The sequence below is a fragment of the Fundulus heteroclitus genome, chromosome 23 (assembly GCF_011125445.2).
Source record: "Fundulus heteroclitus isolate FHET01 chromosome 23, MU-UCD_Fhet_4.1, whole genome shotgun sequence".
In the NCBI taxonomy this organism is placed as follows: Eukaryota; Metazoa; Chordata; class Actinopteri; order Cyprinodontiformes; family Fundulidae; genus Fundulus; species Fundulus heteroclitus.
This window is the reverse complement of record NC_046383.1, coordinates 15,945,076-15,972,734: the sequence shown is the minus strand read 5'-3', so window position 1 is coordinate 15,972,734 and position 27,659 is coordinate 15,945,076. Positions and strand designations below refer to the sequence as shown.

Sequence of the window (27,659 nt, the reverse complement as noted above, 5' to 3'; positions counted from 1 at the left end):
ACAACTGAAAATGACCATAGAGTCGTTTACTGGTTGAAATCATGCTGCATTGAGCGTTAATGTTTATAATTAATCCAGTTTAAAAACACATGATCATCCTCATATTGGTATGAGGCAAACGTTCTCAGTATACGGGAGTAATCAGGGCGCCACGTGAAATAAACAAATAAACATTTATCCCGTTGGATCCTGCGCTGCCGACACAAGCCATCCTGATTCTGTCTGGGATAATTCTTGGTCAGTCAAGCGTTTCTCTTTAACGATGTTCCCCAATCAGAACAGACGGGCAAGAGACGCTCAGCGCTCCTCAGAAACTGGGTCCAGAAACATTTACCAAGGCAGGTAAAATATGTCGTGACGCTCTCACCTGGTGGGAGTTTACCTGTCCGTGGTGCAGAGAGGCTGCAGGAGCTTGCAAGTCGCAGCTGCCTTGGCATCCCTAACCAGGCTAGAAGATAAGTCCCCCAGTGAGTTCAGCCTGAAAATCCTCCAAAGGAAGACACTCAGCTCTTTCTTTGGTTATCTGAGGACCAGGTAGTCCTTAAAAGCAGCCCTTATGGGCCCCATACCTGGCCAACAGGGTCATTAGCCTCTCCGGATCCACAGAGGACATCTTTGGCAGGTCAACCTGAGACCCTGAGACCCTCAGCCATTCACTGAGGGTAAAGATCTGCTCCACGGGTCCAGTTAGGTTAATTGGTTTCTCTAAATTGCCCCTAGGTGTGAGTCTGGGGGACGGATGTCCAGGGAGGACAGTTCCCATCTTTATCGTTACCAACATGTCTGGTTTAACTGAACCTGCTCTGTTTGTTGTCTCTGTTTGAAATCCATGTTGAAAACGGTGCAACGCCGACCGGTCGCTCCGTTTCGGGGCGGCGGCGTTCACTTCCTGTTGATGAAGTTTCCATTCCGGTCGAAGCGACGCTGATGGAGCCAGACACGCTGCTGCCAAGAGCCTGAAGTGGATGGATTTCAGGCATTATGAAGCCAGTTTAGAAGCAAAGCGGGCCGGCGTCCGGGAACAGAACCATAGCTTGGAGTTCAGAGGAAAAGGAAGAAGGCAATTAGGATTCTTTGAGTAACTGGGAGGCTTAGCATGCCAAATTGGGCATACCTATGAATCAGGGAAACAGATGGAGAGCAGGGGAGGAGAAGTGGGAAAGCAAAGCTGCTCAAGAGCTTTGTGGAAAATAACAGGAGATTAGGAGAGGAAGTGAATGCATTTGGAAACCAGGCATTGGATGGAGAACTACAAAGGATGACAGGAAGATAAAGAAATGGGGTAGACGGAGATATGGACGCTGAGGCCCATGGAGTGAGTGAAACAGTGGAGGAGGAAATGTCACGGTGTCAGGAAGATAAAGCAGGGAAAGTGCTGATGATGTGGCGGGCACAGAAAGAAGGAGAAAGGTTAGAAAAACAGCAACAAGTCAAAGTAAAACCTGAGCTGATGTGAGAAAGAGAACCACAGGCGACCCGCGCTGACCAAACACCTTAATTCATGCGTATCTTCAGCGGTTCATTGCACTGAAGGCTCTGGTCTCACCTGGTCGGTCTTTTCTCCTGCACACCTGCACGGTGCTCCTCACTCTGGGTTCCAGCAGACACGGTCAGCCGTTGCTCTGTCGGTAGAACCGGATGTCTGTCTGCAGCAGACGGTTAACTGGTTTCAGGATGAAGTATTCAGGCCCAGAACAGCTGATGTTTGCATTCCTGCTTTCTGCCGTCTCCCTCCTGCAAACACACACATTCCCACCTTATCTCTGGCTGCAGTGGAAACAAACACTGCTTAAGCCTTTTGTGTCACGGCCCGCTGTGAGCTGCCCGACTTGCAGGTGGTCAGTTTAATTAGATGTTGAGCTTTGATGCTGGGCGGCTCTAACGGTCCAGGTGCAAAGAAACGGAAAGTTCTCCTGAGGTTTTTCTGGCTGAAATCCTCAGTCTGTTGGTTTTTAAGGACGATCTCTTCACTCTCATCCATCTATCACAGGAAACCTTTAACCATGAGGAACTAACTCTGAATCATTTCAGCTGTGCTGCATCTCACACTGAGGGGGGGGGGGGGGGGGGGGGGGGCAACGCTGACCTCTCTGTCTGCATGCAAACACCTGAAGGTATCACGCAGTCTTTGTTGGAGAACACAACCAGCAGCATCTATAAATACATGTTTTCAATCCACACCTGTCTGTGGACTGGTTGGCAGAAGCATGCGGCGGGGGGGTGGGGGGGGGGGGGGTTTCCTGTCCTGCTGAGCCATCAAGCAATCAGTGTGTGGTTCTCTAGCTGTGCTTCAGCACTTTGGAGCACATCCAGAGTCCCATGGCAGATCCTGCTGAAAAGCCTCCAGATGAGCTTGTTGATGAGACGTGGTAACTTCCACTAAACGGGGCTCCATGATCAGAAACGTAAGGACCAGAGACTGGCTTCAGTGTGAAGCAAAGGTCCATGACAGGTGAGTGTGTGGCCGTGGCTCAGGCTGGGACGCAGGTTCCCCGTCTAAACCTACCGGAGGCTAACCATCGGCTCTGACAGGTTGATGATGAGCTGGGTCTGCCATGAGTCCAGGCTGCAGGGACAGCTGAGACAAAACGGTTCTTCTGACTCCTGGACCGCGGTGCAGGTAGAGACAGCAGCACAGGTGTTGTACTTACCTAAAGAATTAAGATGACCTGGAATTATATACATGATTAGAATGGGGGAACAGTTAAAGAGCAAAAATATGGGAATAAGGCATGAAAACAACTTCCCTTTTCCTCTAAGGGGCGACAGCGGAGTACGTCCTGTAACCGGGGCGGGTTGTCAGCTTGAACCCCTACTGTGACCGCCTCAGCAGTAGTGCCCTTGGGCAAGACACGTCATCCTGTTTGCCTGCTGGCCGTGGTCAGAGGACCCGGCGGTGCCGCCGTCTGGCAGCCTGGGTTCTGACTGTCTGCCCCAGGGCAGCTGTGGCTACGGCGGAGCTCACCACCAGCAGCGTGGGACTGTGGTGTGAAGCACTTTTTCATTTCTTTAGTTCTGATGGTGGCCGATCTGTCCTGCTTGTTTTAGGAGGTTCTGATTGTTTTCACACAGAGAAAACTCCAAAGAGAACCAGAACCTGTCAGTACTAGCCAGGCGAGATGGTTCGGTCCATTTATTGGTGGCATGCGTTCTGTAGAAAACATGCAGAGTTTAGTGATTTAATTGGTTGGTTTCAGGTGTTTTTATACCTGAGGTGTTCAAAGAGTCGTTTGAACACCTCAGGTTGACGTAGTTGTGGTCTTCTGTTGCTCTTTCAGGTGAACTGTTCAGGTGAACTGATTCATTCTGAACGTGTGAACTGAACTCAGAACCAGTTCTTGTTCAGGATGAAGTCGCTCCGGTTCTGATGCTTTGAAATCTCGGCCTCTACCTTCCTACCCACAGATCATATTTGAGACAAATCTACAGCGTAGCCTCTCCACATGATATAATCTGCTAAATCACCATCATGTTTGACAGAAACCAGCTTCAGCCCGGTTTATAAACCCAGACCCGGCCCGTCTGGCAGCCGCTGCAGATTCCTCACCTCTGGTGTGCTGGTTTCTTAACGCTGTACCTGGAACTGGATCCCCCCCGTTTGTTTGACTGCAGAGCCGTCTCCCTGGTGAGAGCGAGAGTTTCCACTGTGAACAGGAGAGAGATGAAGATAAGGACGCAGAGATTAGCTGTGGAGAGGGCAGGGAAACGTAGCCAACTGTTACAAAAACGCAAAAGATGGAGATAAAAGAGGAGAGATTACAGGCGCAGAGAGAAACAGACGGAGGCGTAAAAACGTCTGGTCGAGTGTGAACCTGTGAATGATAAGGCAGCAGAGACGGGAGATATACTGAAAAAGGGAGAGACTAGAGAGAAATGGAAAAAGTGAAGATGAGGTGAAGCCAGCAGTGATGGAGGGACGTCAGAGAGATGGAAGAAAGACGAGAGCGAAACAGAGGGCAAAATCTGACAGACTGTCACCAAGAGATGAAGAACGGCAGACGGATGTCAGCGCTGGAGGAGAGGATGGATGGAGGTGATGAGGAGGAGAGCGGAGCCGCTCTGAGGAAGAGGAGGCCTGAAATTAACCGATGGACACAAAGGAAGAGTTCATCATGGAGGCAGCGCCGTCTAAAGGCTGCGACTGATAAATCAGCAGCTTCCATTCATCCCCACAGCTTCTCCTCCACAGTAAGCTCAGCGTGGAGGAGAACCGGCAGCCACCGCTGGAGCTGATGGCGGCGCCGCCTCACAGTCCATCTGTTTTCAGACTGAAACTTTCTGCTGCTCTAAACTACCATCACACATTCTCAGTTCACATTAATCTCTGCAGCCGCTCTTAAAGCCATCGCTCTGCCTGCTTCTTAATAAACAGTAGTCCAAAATAGAGGCGTGGAAGAGAAGGGATCTTTGGTGCATGCTGTGCTTTTACATTTATTCCCTTTGCTTTGTCACATCTAAATATAATCCAGTGCTACCAACGGCCTTAAAAACTCTTCATTCCTGAATTTATTCACATGTAAGTAAAAAAATGTGTTGTAGTTGAAAACAAAGTTCAGTTGTTACTTTGACTCATAATTTAGGTATGTTGCAAATTTGTAACAACAGGCATTAAGGGGATAAGGCAAACATTGCAAGAGATTAAATCTGAAGTTTCTGACCAATGTGTCCACAAAAACCAACACCAGACATCACCCTGAATGCACCGTCTCCACAGTGAAGCATGGTGGTGGCAGCATCATGCTGTGGGGAAACAGTTAGAGGCTGCAGAAGACTTGGACCAGGTGGAGGTTCACCTTCCAGCAGGACAACCAATCTGAACATGCAGCCAGAAATACTATGAGGTTCATATCAGAGCAGATTTATGGGTTAGAACGGCCTAGTCAAAGCCCAGACCTGAAACCTGATGCTCACAGAATGGTGGGTCTACAGAGTTCTGACTCAGAGGGGCTGGGTACAAAAGTCCGCCGTACTTTTCAGATTTTTACGTGTACATAAGTATAATTTTCCCTCCGTTTGATAAACCTATAATGTTTATGGCCTTTTTCAGGGCGGGTTTAGAAAGCTTCTCGTGGTTCGTCTGCTGGTCTGCAGCAGAGTTTGACGGCACTAAATATGACATGTTTTTACTGCTCTCACAACTTTTCTCACCAGCCTTGATAAGAAAACTGGTATTATTAAAATCAGGAACAGCTTTCCCATCTGGTTGTCGGTGGCTGTGGTCCTGCGTTGCTCTTTCAGGCGCTGCTTACAGAAACTGCGTCTGGTGTTTAGGGTGAAGCGTAAAACTGAAACAGTCGGCTGAAAAATGTTCAGAGATGATTTGTTATTGTTGCTCCTGTGGCGCTGAAAGCTGCAAGAAAGTGTTCAACCTGATTTTAGGATCTTCTTTAGATAGAAATCAGGTTTTACCTCAGCTCAGTGTGGGAATCGTTCCTCTGCAGCCCTCCCTAGTATCAGATAAGAGCTTGAAGGCATTCGTTACCCTGGAGGCCCTCCATGGACACCCTGGTGGGCCGTGGACCTGGGTTTGGTCCTACGGGACGCGCCGGTCCGGTCTGCAGAGGCCTCCCGGTCTGCAGAGGCCTCCCGGTCTCTGTGGTATGGCTCCTATTAGCAGAGCTTGCCGTGCTGGAGTTGGGATCCCTTTTGAAACCTAATACGGTCTTAAATGAGCTTTATAAATGTTTAGGTGTGTTATGAAAAGCATACAGCCTTGGTGGACCCAGACTGTGTGTGTGTGTTTCTTTTGCTCGCCCCGATGCCTTCAGCGTCTCAATAAACAGCCGACTCTTTTAAAGGGAGCCAGAGTAAATAGCAGCACACTCACAGGGTGTCAGTTCCTGTTGCCGTGTGTATACATCGTACACCCGCGGTTACAACAGACTAAAGGACATCCAGGGAACACCATGAGCTTTTAAACGCTGTTGGTGGAAAGAGAAAATAATTGTTTCCCCGTTTTTGCTTTTTTTTTGGGGGGTGGGGGGGATTTTGCCCAAACTGGCTGCTGCCGTCAGTTCGGTTGGAGTGTTTGTGTGTTTTGGCTTCTCTCTGTTTGTGTTTGTATGTTTGCATGCTTCTGTGCATGTGTGTGGCCTGAGATGCCGTTCTCACGCTCTGTCCTTCTGCCACATTCATGAATTTCTCTCAGAAGAAGGAGAGTTGCAGATAAACGCGCATGCACTCGTACTCCTTGTAGTGATGGTGGAAGATTTGCTTCCTCAGGGAAATGAAGCCCCAACATGGCTTCCCTCCATCCTGTAAGCCTGACCTCCTGATAAAAACATGGCCGCCGTGGATCTGATGGACGTGCTGAAAAACCCGAGCAACTCTTAGACACTGACCATCCTTATTGTAGCTGTAGCATGTTACCCCATGCTACGCTATGCAGACACTCAGTCTACCCAGATGAAGATTTACTCACCTCAGCAGTATGAATGCTTGGAGCGACTCAGCCTGAACTTTGCCATTCATGAAGCAACCAAGCAGTGAATTTTACTCATTTTCTCCACATGCACCACCAAGCAGGTGACGTTCATCTGTGAGTCTCAGCTGTTAAACACGTGTTTAGATCGGCCGTCATACCAGATGAGATAGGAAAGGTTTTAGCATTTCTGTTATTGTTTGTTGTTGATGTCATCTCTGTTTTACTGGCGTGTAACATTCCTATTTCTCCCTGCAGGGATTTAAACAGAAACAACATCACCAGAATCACTAAAGTGGACTTCTCTGGGCTGAAGAACCTCAGGATTCTGTAAGTTTGCTTCTCTTCCCTAAACAATGTAAAAAAGATTTTATGTTTAACAGCTGGAAGGAATTGCAAAAGATTCTTTTATTGATCTTTTAAAGGAGCATTAAAGTTCACAAAAGAACTTTGAACAAGCTTAATGTCCAGTTTGATCAGGAAAAGCAAAATAATCTGAGCAATCATCTTAGCGTTGCTTGTGGAAAAAGATTCTTCAAACGTCTTTGAACCAAAAGGGAAAACGGTGACCTGCAGCCTTACGGAAACAATTATCTTAATTCTGTTGTTTCGTATCTAAAAGCTCCACAATTAGAAAGCGTGCTTTCATCTTTCAGCTTTTAAATCAAACGACCTCCACTGCATGTTCAGAAACAAATGTAGCATTGCTGCCTTATAATTACCTTAGAGGACATCTGCACCATTCATGAAGACAACCAGTCCCCGGCGGTCGCTGGTGGCGCGTTTCTTCGTGGAAATTTTAAGTTTCCACGAAATCCATACAAAACAAATCAATCAGGTACACAACCGGCAGAAAAAGTATTCATACCCGTTGAATTAATCACATTTTCTCAAATTATGCCCACAAACTGTATTGGGTGTAGTTGGGACTTTATGTAAGTTCTGCAGAACTGAGGTGGAAGGAAAATGATTGATGGTTTTTAAATGTTGACAAACCTCAGAGGTTCTTTAGGGAACGTTAGAGACCATCATGGAGACCAGGGAACCAGAAGGTTCTGGTCCAGTTTACAGCAGGTCAGGTTCTACAGAACCTCCCAGAGCTCTGATCATCATGTGGACCTGGAGAGAGGATGGAGCACCTGCAGACCTACCAGGACATGGACGTCCACCTGGACTGACAGGCTGGACCAGGAGAGCATTGATCAGAGAAGCAGGAGGACCATGGTGGCTCTGGAGGAGCTGCAGAGACCAGCAGCTCAGGTGGGAGATCTGTTGGTCACCAATCAGCTCACTATGGAAGAGTGGCAAGAAAAAAGCCAGAAGATGTCCTGGTTGGAGTTTGCCAGAAGGTCGGTGGAGATGAACGGATGGAAGAAGGAGCAGATCCCCACAGTGAAACACGGCGGTGGCTGCATCATGCTCTGGGGAGGCTTTTCTTCAGCAGGGGAGGTCGGTCAGATGTTCTCCATCCAATCTGACTGAGCTTCAGTCTGCAGACGTTCAGATCTGTGGAGACAGAATCCAGCGGACCTGCAGCCAGAGGAGGTTCTGCAGAGTTCTGGCTCAGAGAAGCTGAGTACAGATGCACTCCACACCTTTCTGGTTTTTATTTGATAAGAATATTATAAACGACAAACCATTTTCCTTCTAGTTCGCCACAGTTTCACTACTTCATGTTGGTCGGTCCCACAAAACCCCCACAAGTTCAGGAGACGTTAATGCTTTTGCAAATAACTGTTTCTCTGCCTTTTTGCAAGCTATATTATTGTCTGTAAAACGGCCCCCGGTGACCAGAAAAGTTGCCATGCTGTAGCAATTAAGCCGCTGCTATATTTACCTAATGGGCCTGTATGTGCCTATAGGGAGAACAAGCCTCTATAAAATAAAACCTCCCACCCCAATAAGGGCTTCCAGGTCTGGGGAGAATGCAAATGTCTTATACAAGCGCATAAATCCTGCAACTAGTGGCCGTTTATGAGCTTAAGTAATAGAGTAATTGGGAGATAACATAACAGTCAAAAGCAGGAAGACACGGAGCATTATGAAGCAGTAAAAGGTTACAGGGAAGGTCCACCAGGCTTGTTCTGCAGAATCAGAAGTTCATCAGTAGGTTGTCCACAGGGTCAGCTTTGACAGGAATTATATGACCATAACGGTTTGCATCCTGTGAGTTTGATGTTCCTTTATAAATAATGACGGAGGTGTCCGTGTTTCCCTCAGAGCTCCTTCTGTTGCTCCATGCAGAGAAACTTAAACCCAGTGAAAGCATGAAGACAAGAAGAAACGTCTCTGTGGATCAAAGAACTGTCAGTGACTTCCTAAAGCCTGAACTTTATCTTTACCTTTGATGTTTAAGTGCTTTTAATAGCAAATATCTTGAGCGACATGATGAGAAAACGACTTCCTGGATGAAAAAGCCTTTGGTCTGAGTGGGACATGTTACTTTAGAACCTTAATGACCTGGAATGAAATGAAATTGTTTGGCTGGTGATTTGTTTTAATCTGCACTTGTCGTGTGTTGGTGATTCAGAAGGCACATTTCATGCTCTGATCATTTAAACGGCTGCACTCAGCAGAAAGCAGCAGCTTATCTGCTCTCTGCTGTCCTAATTGACTTCACAGGCTCTCACTCTTTGGGCTCAAACGCCTAAAATGTGTGTTTGTGCGTCTGTGTGCGTGCGCGTCTATGCAAGAGCTTTAATAACTATAATCACTGCTGGCTGCATGCAGCTTCCCTCCTCACTCCGTTTTAACCCGAGCGGGAGATAAAAATACTCCCCGTCACAAACTACGCTGAGGAGTGGAAATGACTTTCTTTAAACGCCTGTTTGCATTTTTCACTGCGCTTGTTTAACCGTGTTTTAAAGCAGGATTTGGATCCCATTTTAGCCGACCTTTGAGGTTATATCTGTGCGTCCGGGCTTGACAAAGCCGAGGGTAGAGACGTAAAAGTCGTTTGATTCTGTCAGTGAGAACGGAGGAGAAAGAGCAGCAAAGCGCGTGTGAAAGGCAGCAGCTTGTTTCATGTGGTCGGCGACAAACTGCTGTGACATTTTCCTCCAGATCTGTGAGAGAAACAGGGAGGAGATGTCCTGGGAACGAGGAGATGGTTGGAGAACGCGACATGCAGATTATTCACACCCTCACAGACCCAGATAGAAACGGACTGAAGATGCCAGGAGGAAACCAGACTTGAAGAAAAGAAAGTGGAGGAGAATCGATTGATCTGTTTTATTTATATTTAAATATAAGATGTCATGATGAAAATGATTCATACCCTTAATTGGCATCACAGAAATCGACCGGTTTCTGACGGCTGAGCAGCTTTCTGCTCGGTTCCTCTGAGTCTCTGAGGGAGGAAGCCCTCCGCGCCATCACCCTAATCTTTAGCTCCATCTGCAGATTCTCCATCAGAACCAAGTCTGGACCCGGACCGGGCCGCTATGTTGGTGGTTGGGGTCTTCACTGCAGATATTCAGGACTTTTGGTCAAAGGACAGATTAGACATTTATACTTTTAAAGGAGGAATGTCTTATTTACGCTCATTCCCAGCAGTTCATGGCATTCTCCACATGTTGAAATAAAGCAGCAGGTGATTAGGGTCCATAGACTGGATGACATGCATCTGATACAAAAACCTTCACTTCAGTCTGTAAAGACCAAATACCAGCATCTGACTAAACTTCTGTTAAAACAGCTGAATCTCCCCATATCTGCAGCGTACTCAGTGAAACCTGTTAACAGGCCTGATTCATCCAGACTTGAAGTCCTCCACGTCCAACGTGTGACCTCACTGAGGTTCCTCGTTCAGATGAGGTTCTGCAACCCAATAGCTCTGTAACTGCATCCAGCGGTTCTGCTCGCCTCGGCATGCACGCTGCAAACGCAACACTCAGTGTAACATCTTTGGCAGTCGCACTTTACCAGATCTCTTCCAGACTTTGGTAAAATTGAGTAATTCCAAACAAATTTAGATGCAAGTGAAAAGTGGAGCTTGATAAGGAGGAGCTGGCTGCAGAGGCGTGCGGTCTCGCCCATAACGGAGCGGTTCGTGTCCCCTGAAGTGCGTCCTGCTCTCTCTCTGCAGGTGCCAAGAGAGGTTAGCATGACATCATTGTGGTCTTTATGATGCTTGTTAGGAATCTGTAATATGGCTGATTTATTAGAGCCAGCATTCTCCAAACACACGAGATCCAAACATGTTTGTGCTCATTTCTCCACGGTTCTGAGGATGACTAATGCTGATGAAGAACAATAGAAAAAAAGACCTCATCAGAGCAACATGTCTCCCCACCCCAACCATCTGTTTGGCTCGGCTGTGTTTCTAAAGCTGCTTCAGTAAATCAGCGTTTAGCTGCGGCGCTTCAGTCTTTTGTGGAAAAGCTGCCGCTGTGGAACCAACAGGTGGGATTGATGATGCAGCACAGCTACTTTCTGCCGGCGCTGCCACTCCTCGTCTGTTCACGCCTGCAGGATGTAGCTTTACAGAGATAACGCACCGTTTGCCCTCTGGAGCTGGAACCCGAGGAGGAACTCAGGAAAACTCTCAGACTGATGGAGGATTTTGAAAACCAGATATTTACACATGATTTTCCTCTTTTGAGTCAATTCTAACTGCAGGACAAAGGCAGACGGGTTTGGGCCCAGGTTTATTTCAGCAGTTTGTGTTTCAGTGCTTTTTGTTTTCTGCATGTTCTCCCTGTGCATGCATGGGTTCTCTCCAGGTACTCTGGGTTCCTCCCACAGATCTGACTCTCAGTAATTGGTTAATTGGTCTCTGAATTGACCTTAGGCGTGTCTCTGTGAAGCGCTGGCCTCTGCTTCGCTCCTCTCCTGACCCGCACCAGGTTTTCTTCCTTCTTTCTGCTTCTGGTCCTTCTTCCTCTCCCCGGTTATCATTTTCAGCGTCTTAAGAGAGAACAGATCCACGGTGCGTTCCTCTGAGTTCGTTCTGCTCGCTCTCAGCCATCTGGAAAACCTTAGCACCACGTCCCACACAGAGCGGGGACAGGGGAGATGTGTTAGTGTGGAGGGACCACATGAAAGACTGAAGACAAATGGGGGAAATTTGCACGAAAGAATTGGATGTTAATTATTTGCTTTGGCTGGCGAGATTAAAACATTCATGTAAACATCGAGGATTGATGGCAGATTCATTTATTCACTCTGCTGATTATCTTTTCATTCAGCCAACAAAGTGTCTCTACACAAGCCAGAAAGTGACATTTTTCAGCTGCTTAGATTACATCCATTCTTCCCACTTGGAGGACGTTCTCATAGCAGCTGTGTACAGTTACAGGCATAAAGTCAGGAGTGACCACTGTAAGCATTAAAACTAATTATTTCACTTCTGTTTGTCTCTTTATATCCATTCCTTTAGTCATCTGGAGGACAACCAGATCAGTGTCATCGAGAGAGGAGCCTTCCAGGACCTGAGGCTGCTGGAGAGACTGTAAGTTTTATTATTTTACTCTGAAACCCTGAAACTGGTTCCTGATGCAAAGGAAAACGTGTCCATTCAGGAGAAACAAGTCATCCCTCCATACTGAACATAGAGGAACAGAAAATGCATCCGCTGTATGAAAACATGCCCACATGCAGCATCCTGCAGGGATTCCTACCTTGACTTGGTTAAATTAAACCACAGACTTCAGGGACATTTTACATTTTAGAGATCTGCATTTGGCCTAATTTGATCTGATACCCCTGAATAAAATCAGAATAAACAGAAAATTACCCTCGTTAATCAGAGAAGTAGCCAAGAGGCCCGTAGTGACTCTAGAGGAGCTGCAGAAATCCACAGCTCAGGTGGGAGAATCATAAGCTTTATAAAATTAGATATAAATCCACACGGCGTCATCACTGGTATAATGGGACAGGGAGGAACTGAGGAGTTTCACAGTCAGTCACATATTGTGTGTTTACGTGTTTTATAATCAGAGCATCTTCTCTGGTGTAGGTAGAACCATGAAACGTGTTCTCTGGTGTAGGTAGAACCATGAAACATGTTCTCTGGTGTAGGTAGAACCATGAAACATGTTCTCTGGTGTAGGTAGAACCATGAAACGTGTTCTCTGGTGTAGGTAGAACCATGAAACGTGTTCTCTGGTGTGGGTAGAACCATGAAACATCTTCTCTGGTGTAGGTAGAACCATGAAACATGTTCTCTGGTGTAGGTAGAACCATGAAACATGTTCTCTGGTGTAGGTAGAACCATGAAACATCTACTCTGGTGTAGGTAGAACCATGAAACATGTTCTCTGGTGTAGGTAGAACCATGAAACATGTTCTCTGGTGTAGGTAGAACCATGAAACATGTTCTGTGGTGTAGGTAGAACCATGAAACATGTTCTCTGGTGTAGGTAGAACCATGAAACATGTTCTCTGGTGTAGGTAGAACCATGAAACATGTTCTCTGGTGTAGGTAGAACCATGAAACGTGTTCTCTGGTGTAGGTAGAACCATGAAACATGTTCTGTGGTGTAGGTAGAACCATGAAACATGTTCTCTGGTGTAGGTAGAACCATGAAACATGTTCTCTGGTGTAGGTAGAACCATGAAACATGTTCTCTGGTGTAGGTAGAACCATGAAACGTGTTCTCTGGTGTAGGTAGAACCATGAAACATGTTCTGTGGTGTAGGTAGAACCATGAAACATGTTCTCTGGTGTGGGTAGAACCATGAAACATCTTCTCTGGTGTAGGTAGAACCATGAAACATGTTCTCTGGTGTAGGTAGAACCATGAAACATGTTCTCTGGTGTAGGTAGAACCATGAAACGTGTTCTCTGGTGTAGGTAGAACCATGAAACATGTTCTGTGGTGTAGGTAGAACCATGAAACATGTTCTCTGGTGTGGGTAGAACCATGAAACATCTTCTCTGGTGTAGGTAGAACCATGAAACATGTTCTCTGGTGTAGGTAGAACCATGAAACATGTTCTCTGGTGTAGGTAGAACCATGAAACATCTACTCTGGTGTAGGTAGGGCCATGAAACATCTTCTCTGGTGTAGGTAGAACCATGAAACATGTTCTCTGGTGTAGGTAGGGCCGTGAAACATGTTCTCTGGTGTAGGTAGAACCATGAAACGTGTTCTCTGGTGTAGGTAGGGCCGTGAAACATCTACTCTGGTGTAGGTAGGGCCATGAAACATCTTCTCTGGTGTGGGTAGAACCATGAAACATGTTATCTGGTGTAGGTAGAACCATGAAACATGTTCTCTGGTATAGGTAGAACCATGAAACATGTTCTCTGGTGTGGGTAGAACCATGAAACATGTTATCTGGTGTAGGTAGAACCATGAAACGTGTTCTCTGGTGTAGGTAGAACCATGAAACATCTACTCTGGTGTAGGTAGAACCATGAAACGTGTTCTCTGGTGTAGGTAGGACCATGAAACATCTTCTCTGGTGTAGGTAGAACCATGAAACGTGTTCTCTGGTGTAGGTAGGACCATGAAACCTGTTCTCTGGTGTAGGTAGAACCATGAAACATGTTCTCTGGTGTAGGTAGAACCATGAAACGTGTTCTCTGGTGTAGGTAGAACCATGAAACCTGTTCTCTGGTGTAGGTAGAACCATGAAACATGTTCTCTGGTGTAGGTAGAACCATGAAACATCTACTCTGGTGTAGGTAGGGCCATGAAACATCTTCTCTGGTGTAGGTAGAACCATGAAACATCTTCTCTGGTGTAGGTAGAACCATGAAACGTGTTCTCTGGTGTAGGTAGAACCATGAAACATGTTCTCTGGTGTAGGTAGAACCATGAAACGTGTTCTCTGGTGTAGGTAGAACCATGAAACATGTTCTCTGGTGTAGGTAGAACCATGAAACATGTTCTCTGGTGTAGGTAGAACCATGAAACATGTTCTCTGGTGTAGGTAGAACCATGAAACGTGTTCTCTGGTGTAGGTAGAACCATGAAACATGTTCTCTGGTGTAGGTAGAACCATGAAACATGTTCTCTGGTGTAGGTAGAACCATGAAACATGTTCTCTGGTGTAGGTAGAACCATGAAACGTGTTCTCTGGTGTAGGTAGAACCATGAAACGTGTTCTCTGGTGTAGGTAGAACCATGAAACATCTTCTCTGGTGTAGGTAGAACCATGAAACGTGTTCTCTGGTGTAGGTAGGACCATGAAACATCTTCTCTGGTGTAGGTAGGACCATGAAACGTGTTCTCTGGTGTAGGTAGGATCATGAAACATGTTCTCTGGTGTAGGTAGGGCCGTGAAACATGTTCTCTGGTGTAGGTAGAACCATGAAACATGTTCTCTGGTGTAGGTAGAACCATGAAACATCTTCTCTGGTGTAGGTAGAACCATGAAACATGTTCTCTGGTGTAGGTAGAACCATGAAACATCTTCTCTGGTGTAGGTAGAACCATGAAACATGTTCTCTGGTGTAGGTAGGGCCGTGAAACGTCTTCTCTGGTGTAGGTAGAACCATGAAACATGTTCTCTGGTGTAGGTAGAACCATGAAACATCTTCTCTGGTGTAGGTAGAACCATGAAACATGTTCTCTGGTGTAGGTAGAACCATGAAACATGTTCTCTGGTGTAGGTAGAACCATGAAACATCTTCTCTGGTGTAGGTAGGACCATGAAACATCTTCTCTGGTGTAGGTAGAACCATGAAACATGTTCTCTGGTGTAGGTAGAACCATGAAACGTGTTCTCTGGTGTAGGTAGGACCATGAAACGTCTTCTCTGGTGTAGGTAGAACCATGAAACATGTTCTCTGGTGTAGGTAGAACCATGAAACATGTTCTCTGGTGTAGGTAGAACCATGAAACATCTTCTCTGGTGTAGGTAGGACCATGAAACATGTTCTCTGGTGTAGGTAGAACCATGAAACATGTTCTCTGGTGTAGGTAGAACCATGAAACGTGTTCTCTGGTGTAGGTAGGACCATGAAACGTCTTCTCTGGTGTAGGTAGAACCATGAAACATCTTCTCTGGTGTAGGTAGGGCCGTGAAACATGTTCTCTGGTGTAGGTAGAACCATGAAACGTGTTCTCTGGTGTAGGTAGGACCATGAAACGTCTTCTCTGGTGTAGGTAGAACCATGAAACATCTTCTCTGGTGTAGGTAGGGCCGTGAAACATGTTCTCTGGTGTAGGTAGAACCATGAAACATGTTCTCTGGTGTAGGTAGAACCATGAAACGTGTTCTCTGGTGTAGGTAGAACCATGAAACGTGTTCTCTGGTGTAGGTAGAACCATGAAACATGTTCTCTGGTGTAGGTAGAACCATGAAACATCTTCTCTGGTGTAGGTAGAACCATGAAACGTGTTCTCTGGTGTAGGTAGAACCATGAAACGTGTTCTCTGGTGTAGGTAGAACCATGAAACGTGTTCTCTGGTGTAGGTAGAACCATGAAACGTGTTCTCTGGTGTAGGTAGAACCATGAAACATGTTCTCTGGTGTAGGTAGAACCATGAAACATCTTCTCTGGTGTAGGTAGAACCATGAAACGTGTTCTCTGGTGTAGGTAGAACCATGAAACGTGTTCTCTGGTGTAGGTAGAACCATGAAACGTGTTCTCTGGTGTAGGTAGAACCATGAAACGTGTTCTCTGGTGTAGGTAGAACCATGAAACATGTTCTCTGGTGTAGGTAGAACCATGAAACGTCTTCTCTGGTGTAGGTAGGACCATGAAACGTCTTCTCTGGTGTAGGTAGAACCATGAAACGTGTTCTCTGGTGTAGGTAGAACCATGAAACATGTTCTCTGGTGTAGGTAGAACCATGAAACGTGTTCTCTGGTGTAGGTAGAACCATGAAACATGTTCTCTGGTGTAGGTAGAACCATGAAACGTGTTCTCTGGTGTAGGTAGAACCATGAAACGTCTTCTCTGGTGTAGGTAGAACCATGAAACGTGTTCTCTGGTGTAGGTAGAACCATGAAACATCTACTCTGGTGTAGGTAGAACCATGAAACATGTTCTCTGGTATAGGTAGAACCATGAAACATGTTCTCTGGTGTGGGTAGAACCATGAAACATGTTCTCTGGTGTAGGTAGAACCATGAAACATGTTCTCTGGTGTAGGTAGAACCATGAAACATGTTCTCTGGTGTGGGTAGGGCCGTGAAACATGTTCTCTGGTGTAGGTAGAACCGTGAAACGTGCGTCAGAAGGAGCGGCTGGGTTAAAACAGGCCGGGCTCTTCCTGGGTTTCCATGCTTGCAGAAGATAAACGAGGACAGAGCGAGTGGAAGGAGGGAAGGTGTTATCAGGCCAGCAGCGTGTTTGGCCGAGAAATGAGGCGTGGATGGGAAAGAGAGACGGAGGGTTAGCGGGTCACAGCGTGCTGGAGAAGACACAGACACAGACCTTTAACCTCCGCCACAGCGAGAAAAATAGTCCTGGAGAGAGAAAAGAAATATTCTCTCAGAGTTATTAGCGTTTAGGACGCAGTGAAGGAGGAACGTCAGCTCTAACTTTAGGGTTTTAATCCCTTTTGTTGTGCCAGGGCTCAGATTTTCATCTCTGTGGGACTTCAGGTGAAATAAGTTTAGATTCATAAATTAATGTTTTAGGTTCATAAATGCTGAATGTAGTGAAAGTCGCTCACAGCGGATCACCCCCAGCAGCTGATCCTGGCTCTCTGACCCGTTATCACCTGAAGTGGAGTTTAGATGGGCTCCACGCTTTTCACAGACTCAGGACCAGAGCCTTGACCTCTGACCTTTCCCCGGCACACAGAACCAGGAACATCTCTGCAGGAATACGGACCAAGTTACATTTACATTACAAGTTTACATTCATAGACCACAATGAATGTAAATAAGACATCATATGCCTATTCCTATTTCTTTTTGTATTTTTTGTATTCTTTTTGATCCATTGTATATATGAAGATTCACTGTATATAACTGAATGCACCTTCTTGTATGAGCCGATGTGACGAGTGACTTTCTCTATTGTGAGATCAATAAAGACTATCTTATCTTATCTTAAGTTTGCAGACTTCTGAAGATCTTCTCTGCAGGATCAGGGTGACTCAGTCTGTCCTGGAGGGTGGACGCGTGTTTTCTTGGTTTCCTTTTGTTAGTAAACACATTTTAACGAAGAAAAAGTCTAAATTTAAGATGAAAATCAATGAGTGACACAGATTTAGCAAAATTCTCAGAACTAATGGTGACAACGTGTCTTCAGCCCTGAGGAACCTCTTTGTTCCCCCAAAGCTGCTGTAATGTTTCCTTTGTTCCTCTTTTATTCCACTTCCAGCAGCAGAATATCTTCAGTAAACACACATCTCTCTCTGTTGAGGATCTTTGCTGAGCGAGGAGGACGTTAGACGACAGATTGTGTGTTTTAGCCGTTGGTGTCGCTGATCTCCACCTTGTCTCTGTCTCCCTGCAGACGCCTGAACAGGAACAAGCTCCAGGTTCTCCCAGAACTCCTCTTCCAGTCCAATCCCAAACTGGGACGAGTGTGAGTGCTCTCTATGATTTCTCTTCTGCTGCGCTGCCTGATCCCTTTGCTAACCCGACGGGGCGCCACCTGGCCAGGTGTGCTCCTGGCAGGAGGCGACGCAGAGGCTGGGCCTGCTCAGTGTGAGGAGGTGAAAGTGTTCCTGGGGTGAATGTTTTGTTTGGACTGATGGGGGTGAGGGGTCAGAGGTCAGAGGGAGGCAGCTTGTTGTCCATCTTCCTCTCTCTGCTCCTCCATCAGCGTGCTTCGGCCTCTGAGGGGCTCAGGTTGAAGGTTGAAACACTTTTTAAATGTGGGAGCGGTCTTCAGTCTGAGCGCGTGTGTCTGGAGGTGGACGGCGGCTCTGTGGTCATTGCTGAGCTTTTATTCTCTGTATTTGTGTTTTTATACATTTTATTGGTGTTTGTGGCATAAACCAATGTGGTCAGAGGTGGTTGATAAGGAAAACTGCTGATGCTGCTAATACTCCCACCTTTTTTATTTGTTTTAATTGCCAAGTTTGGTATTTTGCTAATTACAAAAGAAACAAACCATTAATTTGATGTTGTTGACGCGTGAATTAGCGCCTATATGTGAAATGTACCATAAAACTGTAGAATCTCTTTCTACTATCTAGTTGAATTGTTTTTTCCATTGAGAAATGAACATTTTCTCCACATTCTGGTGTGATGAGCAGCAGTAACTATGGTGCACGTTAAGGAGCACGCACAGCACCCATTAATTACATGCCTGCTGCTACTCTGCACACACACAACGTTTATACGACATTATACAGACTAGTGGAAATCTGGAGTCCACTAAAAATATGAGTGTTGATGAATTGTTGGGTCATCTTCTGATCAGGATGCAGAGATGTTCATCTTCCTTCAGTCTCGTTTATTATGTTTCCTGCAGCTAAAATTGGGCTTTTTTTTTATCCTGACTGAACTTTCAGACAATCACAAACACAAATAATAAAAATAATAATAAGAAATGTTCTCCTAAATACAGGGAGGTCCCAGAAATTTCATTTCCTGCTTTAAATCGGTTTTGTCCAAACGTCTTGAGCTGCACCTGGAGGAAAGTCCACCTGTCCGGATCATCCACTGATGGAGAAGCAGACTCCATGAAAAGTTTGCTGCTGCTTCTGGCGGCCATGTTGGTCGCTGATCGATTGTTTTCCTCACATGTCAGAAAAGCTTCATGTAAACTTTGAGTTGTTTTAATTTTATTATTCCGACTGTAAACCAGCTGAAAGTTTTCATTCCCCATAGAAACACCAAACCTCCCTGTTGCCTGTTGACTGAGCGCTCAGTAGCTGTTAATGATGAAATTAATGTTTAAAGAGCAGCTTTATACCAGTGCAATAATATAGTTTTATGCTCGTATTTTAAAACATCATTGGGCCCTTTTACTTCTATAGTTCTCTAATAACGTCTCCTGCAGGACCGATCAGCTTCCCGTGTAATTTAGGGACCTGGGTTAGCGGGACGGGGAGGAGAAATGAACCTCAATAAACCAAATTCACACGTTTAGAAAGACGAAGCAGTGTTGGTGAGGATCTGGCTGATTGGGTTTGACATGTCTGTGGCAGGAAGTGATGCGTGGCAGCGGCCATGTTGGAAGTCACGGTGCGGGGTCAGCTGTGGCTTCCAGCATCTCAGCTTCTCTGCTTCAGGACTGATGGATTATTTTATCTCCATCCAGACGGGATCTTCCATAAAAGCTGAAACTGCTCTCCCTAGTTTGGATTTTTCTCGTCTTTAATGTGGATCCCCATGGACTACTTGGTCCGGTCATGAGAATGGAAAGCAGTGAACGTGTTCCAGACTTCACATTATAAAGCTCATGTTCTTTATATCCAAATTCTGCCATCAGCAGAATTTAAATTACAATCTGGAGTTTCTTCTGGGTCACTTTTTCTGACAACTCTTCAGATTTTCCTTCCTACATCTCAGCAGTCGTTTCCTGCCTTTTCGTGAGGAAGGGGCGGTAATGTGAACGTATGTTAGCATAAAAGAGAAAAGGAAGCAGGAGTGAAAGGAAAACAGAATATGTTGCAGAGTGAAGGTGAAGAAGGATTAAATGACGGGGAGGGGGCAGCGGAGGAGGTTTGCTGGTGGCTTTCTGGTTTGGATTTGTAACCTTCCTCTCTGTCAGCCTGGGTTAGATATTAAATGATGGTAGTGTGATAGGAATTACCTCCTAACCCTCCTATTAAAGCTGTGTGGTCTGAGGTTTGGAGAAGGGAGGAGTGGGAAGGATCTGGACCAACACTCAGGAAAAGAAAAGCAGAAATCAGGGGGGGGGGGGTGCTCTTCAGAGTGTTTGTAGGCGAGTTAAACCTTTTTCTGGCTGAATTACCTCTTTATGCATTTTTACGTTCCTGCTTGGACCAAAATACACGAAGCAATCCAACGTTTTGTTTTTATTAGAAAACTTCCTGGAGAGGTAAATGTCTCTGATGAGGACAGCAGGATGTAAAAGAACAGAGGATGAGTTATCAGTGAAGGGAGGGAGGGATGGAGGGATGGATGGATGGATGGATGGATGGATGGATGGATAAATGGTTGGATGGATGGATGGATGGATGGATGGATAAATGGATGGATAAATGGATGGATGGATGGATGGATGGATAAATGGATGGATAAATGGATGGATGGATGGATGGATAAATGGATGGATAAATGGATGGATGGATAAATGGATGGATGAATGGATGGATGGATGGATGGATGGATGGATGGATAAATGGATGGATAAATGGATGGATGGATGGATAGATGATGGATGGACGGATGGATGGATAAATGGATGAATGGATGGATGGATAAATGGATGGATGGATGGATGGATGGATAAATGGATGGATAAATGGATGGATGGATGGATGGATGGATAAATGGATGGATAAATGGATGGATGGATGGATGGATGGATAAATGGATGGATAAATGGATGGATGGATGGATGGATAAATGGATGGATAAATGGATGGATGGATAAATGGATGGATGGATGGATGGATGGATGGATGGATGGATAAATGGATGGATAAATGGATGGATGGACGGATGGATGGATAAATGGATGGATGGATGGATGGATGGATAAATGGATGGATGGATGGATGATGGATGGATAAATTGATGGATGGATGATGGATGGATGGATGATGGATGGATGGATGGATGGATGGATGATGGATGGATGGATGGATGGATGGATGGATAAACGGATGATGGATGGATGGATAAACGGATGATGGATGGATGGATGGATGGATGCTCTGGGGAGCAGAGCAGGCCGTGGGGCCTGCAGTCAGTCTCCTTGTCTCCAGAGCTTCTCCTCCTGGTTCTGCTGGTTTGGGACCAGATGAATGGATGGATGATGGATGGATGATGGATGGATGGATGGATGGATGGATGGATGGATGGATAAATGGATGGATGGATGGATGGATGCCGTGGGGCCTGCAGCCAGTCTCCTTGTCTCCAGAGCTCCTCCTCCTGGTTCTCCTGCTCACAGACCAGCAGACGTTCTCCGCTGCTCCTCCATCTTGTGATGTCGCCCTGTCATCTGCTCCTATGTGCAGATGTGCATGTATGCAGAGTAGAACATACCAAAAACATGTGATGCGTGTTGCGTGCAAAGATCCAGAGTGCTCAGTGGGACCAGCGCTGGTTTGCTGCCAGCTTCACTCATGGAGCAACATTATTCTCCATTAAAGCAGCTCAGGTTACATCTGCTGGGTTAGAGAGGCCCCGTCCACCATGAAGCTGAGAGTTATGTCAGCCTGAGGAGAGGTTCCCCTTCTCCTTCACAGATCCTTCTCTGATTAGACCGGAGGTGATGAATACTCTTAGATACTCGCTTCGTTTCCGCCTTTATTACGACACATAAATATGTTTTCACATGAAGAGATTCTTCGGTCCACATTTGACCCGTCTCACATGTGGAACCGGTGTATTTCAGTCAGCAGTGTAGAGGCATGAAAAAGTGCCTTCAGTGTTGCTACACAGAGAAGACATGGTCCCTTAAAGAGACGGTCCCTTTAAGAGCTGACCCCTTTAAAATATGGTCCCTTTAAGAGATGGTCCCTTTAAGAGACGGTCCCTTAAAGAGACGGTCCCTTTAAGAGATGGTCCCTTTAAGAGATGGTCCCTTTAAGACATGGTCCCTTTAAGAGACGGTCCCTTTAAGACATGGTCCCTTTAAGAAGGCTCAGTGCCTTCAACTAGAACCACTTCCACCAATGTTGGACTCTAAACACTGAAACCTTTCCACATTCTTCATGTTCCTGCCTTAAAGTCGTCTGACGAGGACTGGATGATAATTCAATAACAATATTTATGGATTGATAGACGTATATCGATGATAGAAAAAAGGGTCAATAAAAAGTTCAATAAAATAAAAATTGTCTTTCCTTTTGCATTCTAGCCATGTAGGTTTTTATTAGTCATTACATCCTGCCAGCCAATCACAACGCAGACCCAGGAACCAAGCTCCTCCCCCTTCAAAGAGTTCAGAGAGCATATAGAGAGTTTATAGAAACTTTGGTTTTGGTAAAAAGTTGGTTGAATAAAGGGTTGAGTGTGAATTCAGTGTTTGTGTCTGTATCTAAAAATAGGTTGCTAAGCAACGGCATGAAACAGCCAGGGCTGCACTTAGAATAAATGTTTTGAATGTGTTGATAATTATCGATATCAATATTATTTCTAGTTTATCAATATGCTTTTTTTCTATGTGGTCTAGCTCTATGTCTGACTCAAGTGTTGCCACAGATTGTCAGTTACTTTAGGTCTGGACTTTGACTAGGCCGTTCTGACACATGAATCTGCTTTGATCTAAACATCCCATAGTCGCTGTAGCTGCATCTGTAGGACGGTTGTCCCGCTGAAAGGCGGATCAACCCCAGGCTCCCTCAGCACACGCGTGTTCCCTGTGGATGGCGTGTTAGGGTTGGTTCTCCTCCACACGCGTGTTTCCCTGTGGATGGCGTGTTAGGGTTGGTTCTCCTCCACACGCGTGTTTCCCTGTCCGCTGAGCAGCGCTCCTTTTTCCATGACTTTGATGTGTCTCCTACATCTTTGTAGCAAACTGCAAACAGATCTTCCAGCTTTCCTTCAGTAATGGTTTCCTTCTTGTCACTCTTCCATGAAGGTCAGATTGGAGAAAGAACTGTTAAGCCAAGAATGTGGCTGTCAGATCTCAGTCAGATAGCAGAAAAACTTGGAAAAGTCTCTTTTACTTCTTCGTGCTTTTGCTGCTCCGTTATAACGGCGCTGTGCTTCGCTGATGTGCTCTCTGCGCTCCATAAACTGCATCACAGCAGGACGCCAGAAGCCAAACTGTCAGGCTAAAAGGGTTTTCTGGAGCTTTAATAGAAGGAAGGAAAGTGTGTTAGTGTCCTGAGGGAGGCAGCTGAAGGATTTTATCCAGTCACAGTGTCCTTGAGAACGATACTTAGACCTGAAATATTCGCTCTCTGCCCACAAAGCAGGAGAACAACGTTAGATAAACACAGAAAAATTCTCTAACAGCAGAAGAAAGGGCTACCTTGAGGGGAAAAATGGAACAAAGTAGAAGTAAAGGAGAGAAAAATGATCCGCTTCATGTCTAATGGTCAACAAATCAGGATTTGTAAGGTTGCCTGTTTAAATCCCCGTGCTGAAGACTGGATTTAAATCAGATCTACTCTTCGGCACCATTAGGTTGCCCTTGTGCAAGGCACTTAACCTTCCAATGCTTCAGTGGAGCTCCCAGCTGTAGACGTGTGGTGCAGAGCCTCCATAGTTACTGTAAATACAGCGTCCTGGTGAGGAGAACAGGATGGGGGGGGGGGGGGGGGGGTTCTGAGAGGACTTCTCCTCCTAATTACACCGACGGAGAAAGACGAGAAGGTTGCCTTTCATCTCGGCTAATTGTCCATTTAGAGGCGGCTGATGTAGTATTCCTGCTGGAATGTTGAGGCTAGTGTTACAGGAAGTATGCGCACCCTTCATGTCCGCTGATTGGCTGCGACAGACGGGGCCTCACTGGTGATTGGTGGGAAAGGTCAGCGAGCTTCAGCTGCTGTAAAGAAGCTCTTTGAACTGCCATGTTTCTGCTCCTCATTTCCATAATTATCTGTTTTATTCTGAAACAGAAGCAGCACAGCCAGCCGTGATGTCTCTCCTTCTGTCAGGAGCTTTCTCTTCACGTTTCTCTCCATGTTTAGTCGTAGTTCCTCCCTTAAACATGTCTGCATCCTGAGCCACGGAGCTTCTGTATGCGCTCTAGGAGTCAGGAGCTTTACTGGCAGCAGGTGGTGTGTGCACACGCTGACCTCTCTGCAGAGCAACGGCGTTTCTTTAACATCACCTGAGGAACAGATTTTATTAATATTATTTAACGGTTCCATATTTCCAGCGTTTTGTCTCGCCAGCATTAAACTCCTCCACAGATCAGGTTTTAGTTGAGCTAAGGCTACGTTCACACGGCAGGTCTTGATGCCACATTCTGATTTTTGGCTGAAATCATATTTTTTTAGGTTCATATTACTGTTGAATGCGACCGGCATCATTCTGGTGCCTGATTGGTTGTAGACCGCAAAGCAAGCCACATGTGCAGATAACAGGAGTCACACAGCAGCGCTATTTACGCAACAGTCTATGTAATAGTCTCTGAAAGTGTTCAATAAAGTTTAGTTAAAACAAAAACCTGAAAAAATGTAAAAACGTGGATACCGACCTCTGCATCTTATTATTAACAGAAAGCTGCTGGGTAATGGGAGCCAGCAGCATTACGACCACATCATAGCGAGATGAAGGAATGTAGGAAGAAAGCGGCAGAGCGATTAACATCGCGGCCTTTTAAGGAGCGCTAACGGCTGCTGCTGCTGGGTGGATGTGCAAAGAGAGACAGGACAGTGACGAGAAAGACGAGTAAAGACGTTCAGACAGCGGACGCTTTGAAAAATATCCGTTACATATCCGAATTAGCAGCACATAAGGGAGTGGCACAGAAAAGATCGCATTTGGGTCGCATTTGGCTGCAGGGTGAAGTTAAAGGTGTTCCCCAGGTACCTCCTCTGGGGCGGCGCCTATGATTTTATATATCGATCTTTATGGAGCTCTGCCTGCTTCTGTTTTTATGATGATAGTCTGACGTACTCTGCTGCCTCCTAACAGGCGCTTTATCAGCGCTAACAGATTGTTAATACGCTCCATTCTGTACTAGACTTGTTTAAAATGCTGATGACATTCTAGTCTCTGAATGTTTCACCAGTCTTGGTGGTTTGGTGACTTAATGTCTGAATGCCAATAAACAGGCATGTTAGTTATGAGTGTGTGTCATTCACATGAAGCAGTTTGCTAACAGAGACTGAAGCTAAAACGCTGAAGCTAAATTAGCTGAGCTCCTCTTCACAGAGCTTAAATGCTCTGATTCACCACGGCGCTCTCAGGTTAAAATCCCACCGTCTCCAGCCGGTTCTGGAGGTTCCTGCGCTGACTGACTGTGGCAGGGTTCATCCTGCGTCAGGACCAGTTCTTCCAGAACCAGAACCTCTAGACTGTTTGAATTATTTCAGTTAGGACCGTGGCAGATGTTTCTGGGCCGGTTCTAGTGTTTGGTTTGTATTTAGTGAAAATGTTTCAGCGTGCTGTACGTTTAAGGGCTGTTTGGACCGGCCGTCATCCCGGCCAGGACGGGCTCTAAATGAGATTATAAATCTTAGCAGGTCTTTCCTGGTTAACTCCGATAAATAATCAGGAGCGGGGAACAGAACCCACCAACCAGTTGGCTTTTAAAGTTCACTGCAGCAGCTAGCCGGTCTGTTAGCGCGCCTCAGGCTGAAACTATTAAAGGTGTGGGGCTTTGAGCCAGTTGTTGTTTTTTTATACGGCAAGGAATTTTTATATGTTTGCCCTTAAATAGCTCACATTCAGCATGTGGTTGTAATTTTTCCTCACAAATAAAGGTGATTTGGACAGCGGGTGTAGCCACAAAGCTGCTGGTACACAAACTTACTGTGCAACTGTCAGATTTTCCCTGTGACCTATTTAGTCTTACAGGAAGTGGATGTGAGTCCAGGTCCAGACCTAGATGCACATGTCCTTGTGTCTATCTGTATCGGCTTACAGGCTCTGATTGAGGCCACATGTTGTAATTTGTGCAATCAGCTGTATTTGTCTATGAATATGCTGCCTATATTAGGCTGTTTGCTCATGTGTGCATTCATGCCTAAGTGTGCGTATGTCTTGTGTTTTGTTTGCACATGTCGTCTCACAGACATGTCTCCTGTCCTGCCTGTGCGTGAGCGGCTCAGTGTGTCCGCTGATTTAGGAAGAGACAAACCTGATACTCTGTAGGTCCAAATGCATTTACACAGCGTTTGTTTAATCACAATTTAGGTTTACATGAGAACGCTAATCGAAAACAGACCGACTCTCTGGGAAGCTGGAGAAGAGCAAGAACGGGGGAGAGAGGAGGAGGAGGAGGAGGAGGAGGAGGAGGAGGGGGGAGTTCAGGACAGCGGGAGGTGAATGATGAAGGAACGAATGAGACACTAACAGGTAAAGACAGGAAAAAGAGGAGAGGAAAAGGACAAATAGGATGAGACAGGAAAGATTAAGGGAGACGGAGGGAGAAAATAGAGAGTTTCTTTCTCCCAAAATGGGAGCGTTAAGGAAAAAGGAGCTTTTGTTGATTGTTGCCTCGTGTTTTCTCTGCGCTCTGACAGAGAGAGCCGATGATCTGGCTTCTATTTCACATGCTTTATTTTTCCAACAGGTTTTTATTTAAAGCTGGCAGTTTGATTCTGGCTCCCTACTTTGTTTTTGTGTAAGTGCAGTTGAGGTTGGTTTCAGTAGTAAAAGTGCAACTACATAAGAAAGAAAGTGTCTTTTCTTAGGAGCTTAATGGTCGTTAAACATTTAGGTTTTTAGGGATGCGCCAACAGATCCAACAATTATTAACTCAGCCAGCTCTCACCGGTAATCAACCAGTCAGAAAATTTAAAAAACAATCTCTGTATAATCAGTGAACGCACCTTAGCTGAGAGCTGGCAGGACTCTCCTCGGTGTGGACGCTGTTAGCGAGGTGGAAGAAGTTATTCCCACACTCACAGCTGAAGTTAAAGTCCTGTTTCACGTTTTAAGAAAAACCATTTAAAGGCCTTTGCAGGTGTTTTGATTAATTAGCTGATTAGTGTCTTCAGTATTTGACATTTTCACAAAATTCTAATTTTCTGAGATACTGAATTTGGAGTTTTCATTAGTTGTTAGTTGTCATCAAAATTAAAAGAAATAAACACTTGCAATATATCAGTCTGAGTGTGATGAATGAATATAATATACAAGTTTCAGCTTTTTAAATGGAATTACTGAAAAAAATCTACTTTTTACAATATTCTAAATATATGGCCAGCACCTGTATATTTATTATTCATGTAATATTGTGTTTGAATGAATCAGTCTAGTCGTCCAATTAGAGTTTTGAACACTCCCTGTTTTTTAGGTGTTGAGCAAGACAACATCGAACAATACTATCAGTCAGTCAATCAATCAATCAATCAATCTTTATTGTCAATTACAATCATCATCATCGTTATTTGTCATTGCACAAATTGGGAACATCTGCCAGGTCGCCCCAGGCTATCAGTAGCGTTAGCTTGTGCTAAACGACAGATCAATGCAAAACACACAAGACATATCATTTTATTTTATTTATTTATTATTTATTTATTTATTTATTTATTTATTTATTTATTTATTTATTTATTATGGTGTCCTGTCTGTCGATGTGGCGTTAAGAAGTCTTAATGCTAAAAAA

The 27,659-nt window shown here is 45.4% G+C and overlaps 1 protein-coding gene across 2 annotated transcripts in view; it reads left to right on the top strand.

Annotated features, from left to right (window-relative positions):
- The window catches only part of slit3 (slit homolog 3 (Drosophila)), a 259,249-nt gene that overhangs the window by 11,285 nt on the left and 220,305 nt on the right, over nt 1–27,659 (top strand). For both annotated transcript variants that reach the window (XM_036127409.1, XM_036127410.1), the window contains exons 2-4: nt 6,680–6,751; nt 11,802–11,873; nt 17,790–17,861. In XM_036127409.1, coding sequence (XP_035983302.1) covers nt 6,680–6,751; nt 11,802–11,873; nt 17,790–17,861 — 216 coding nt within the window. The remainder of the gene's footprint in view (nt 1–6,679; nt 6,752–11,801; nt 11,874–17,789; nt 17,862–27,659) is intronic.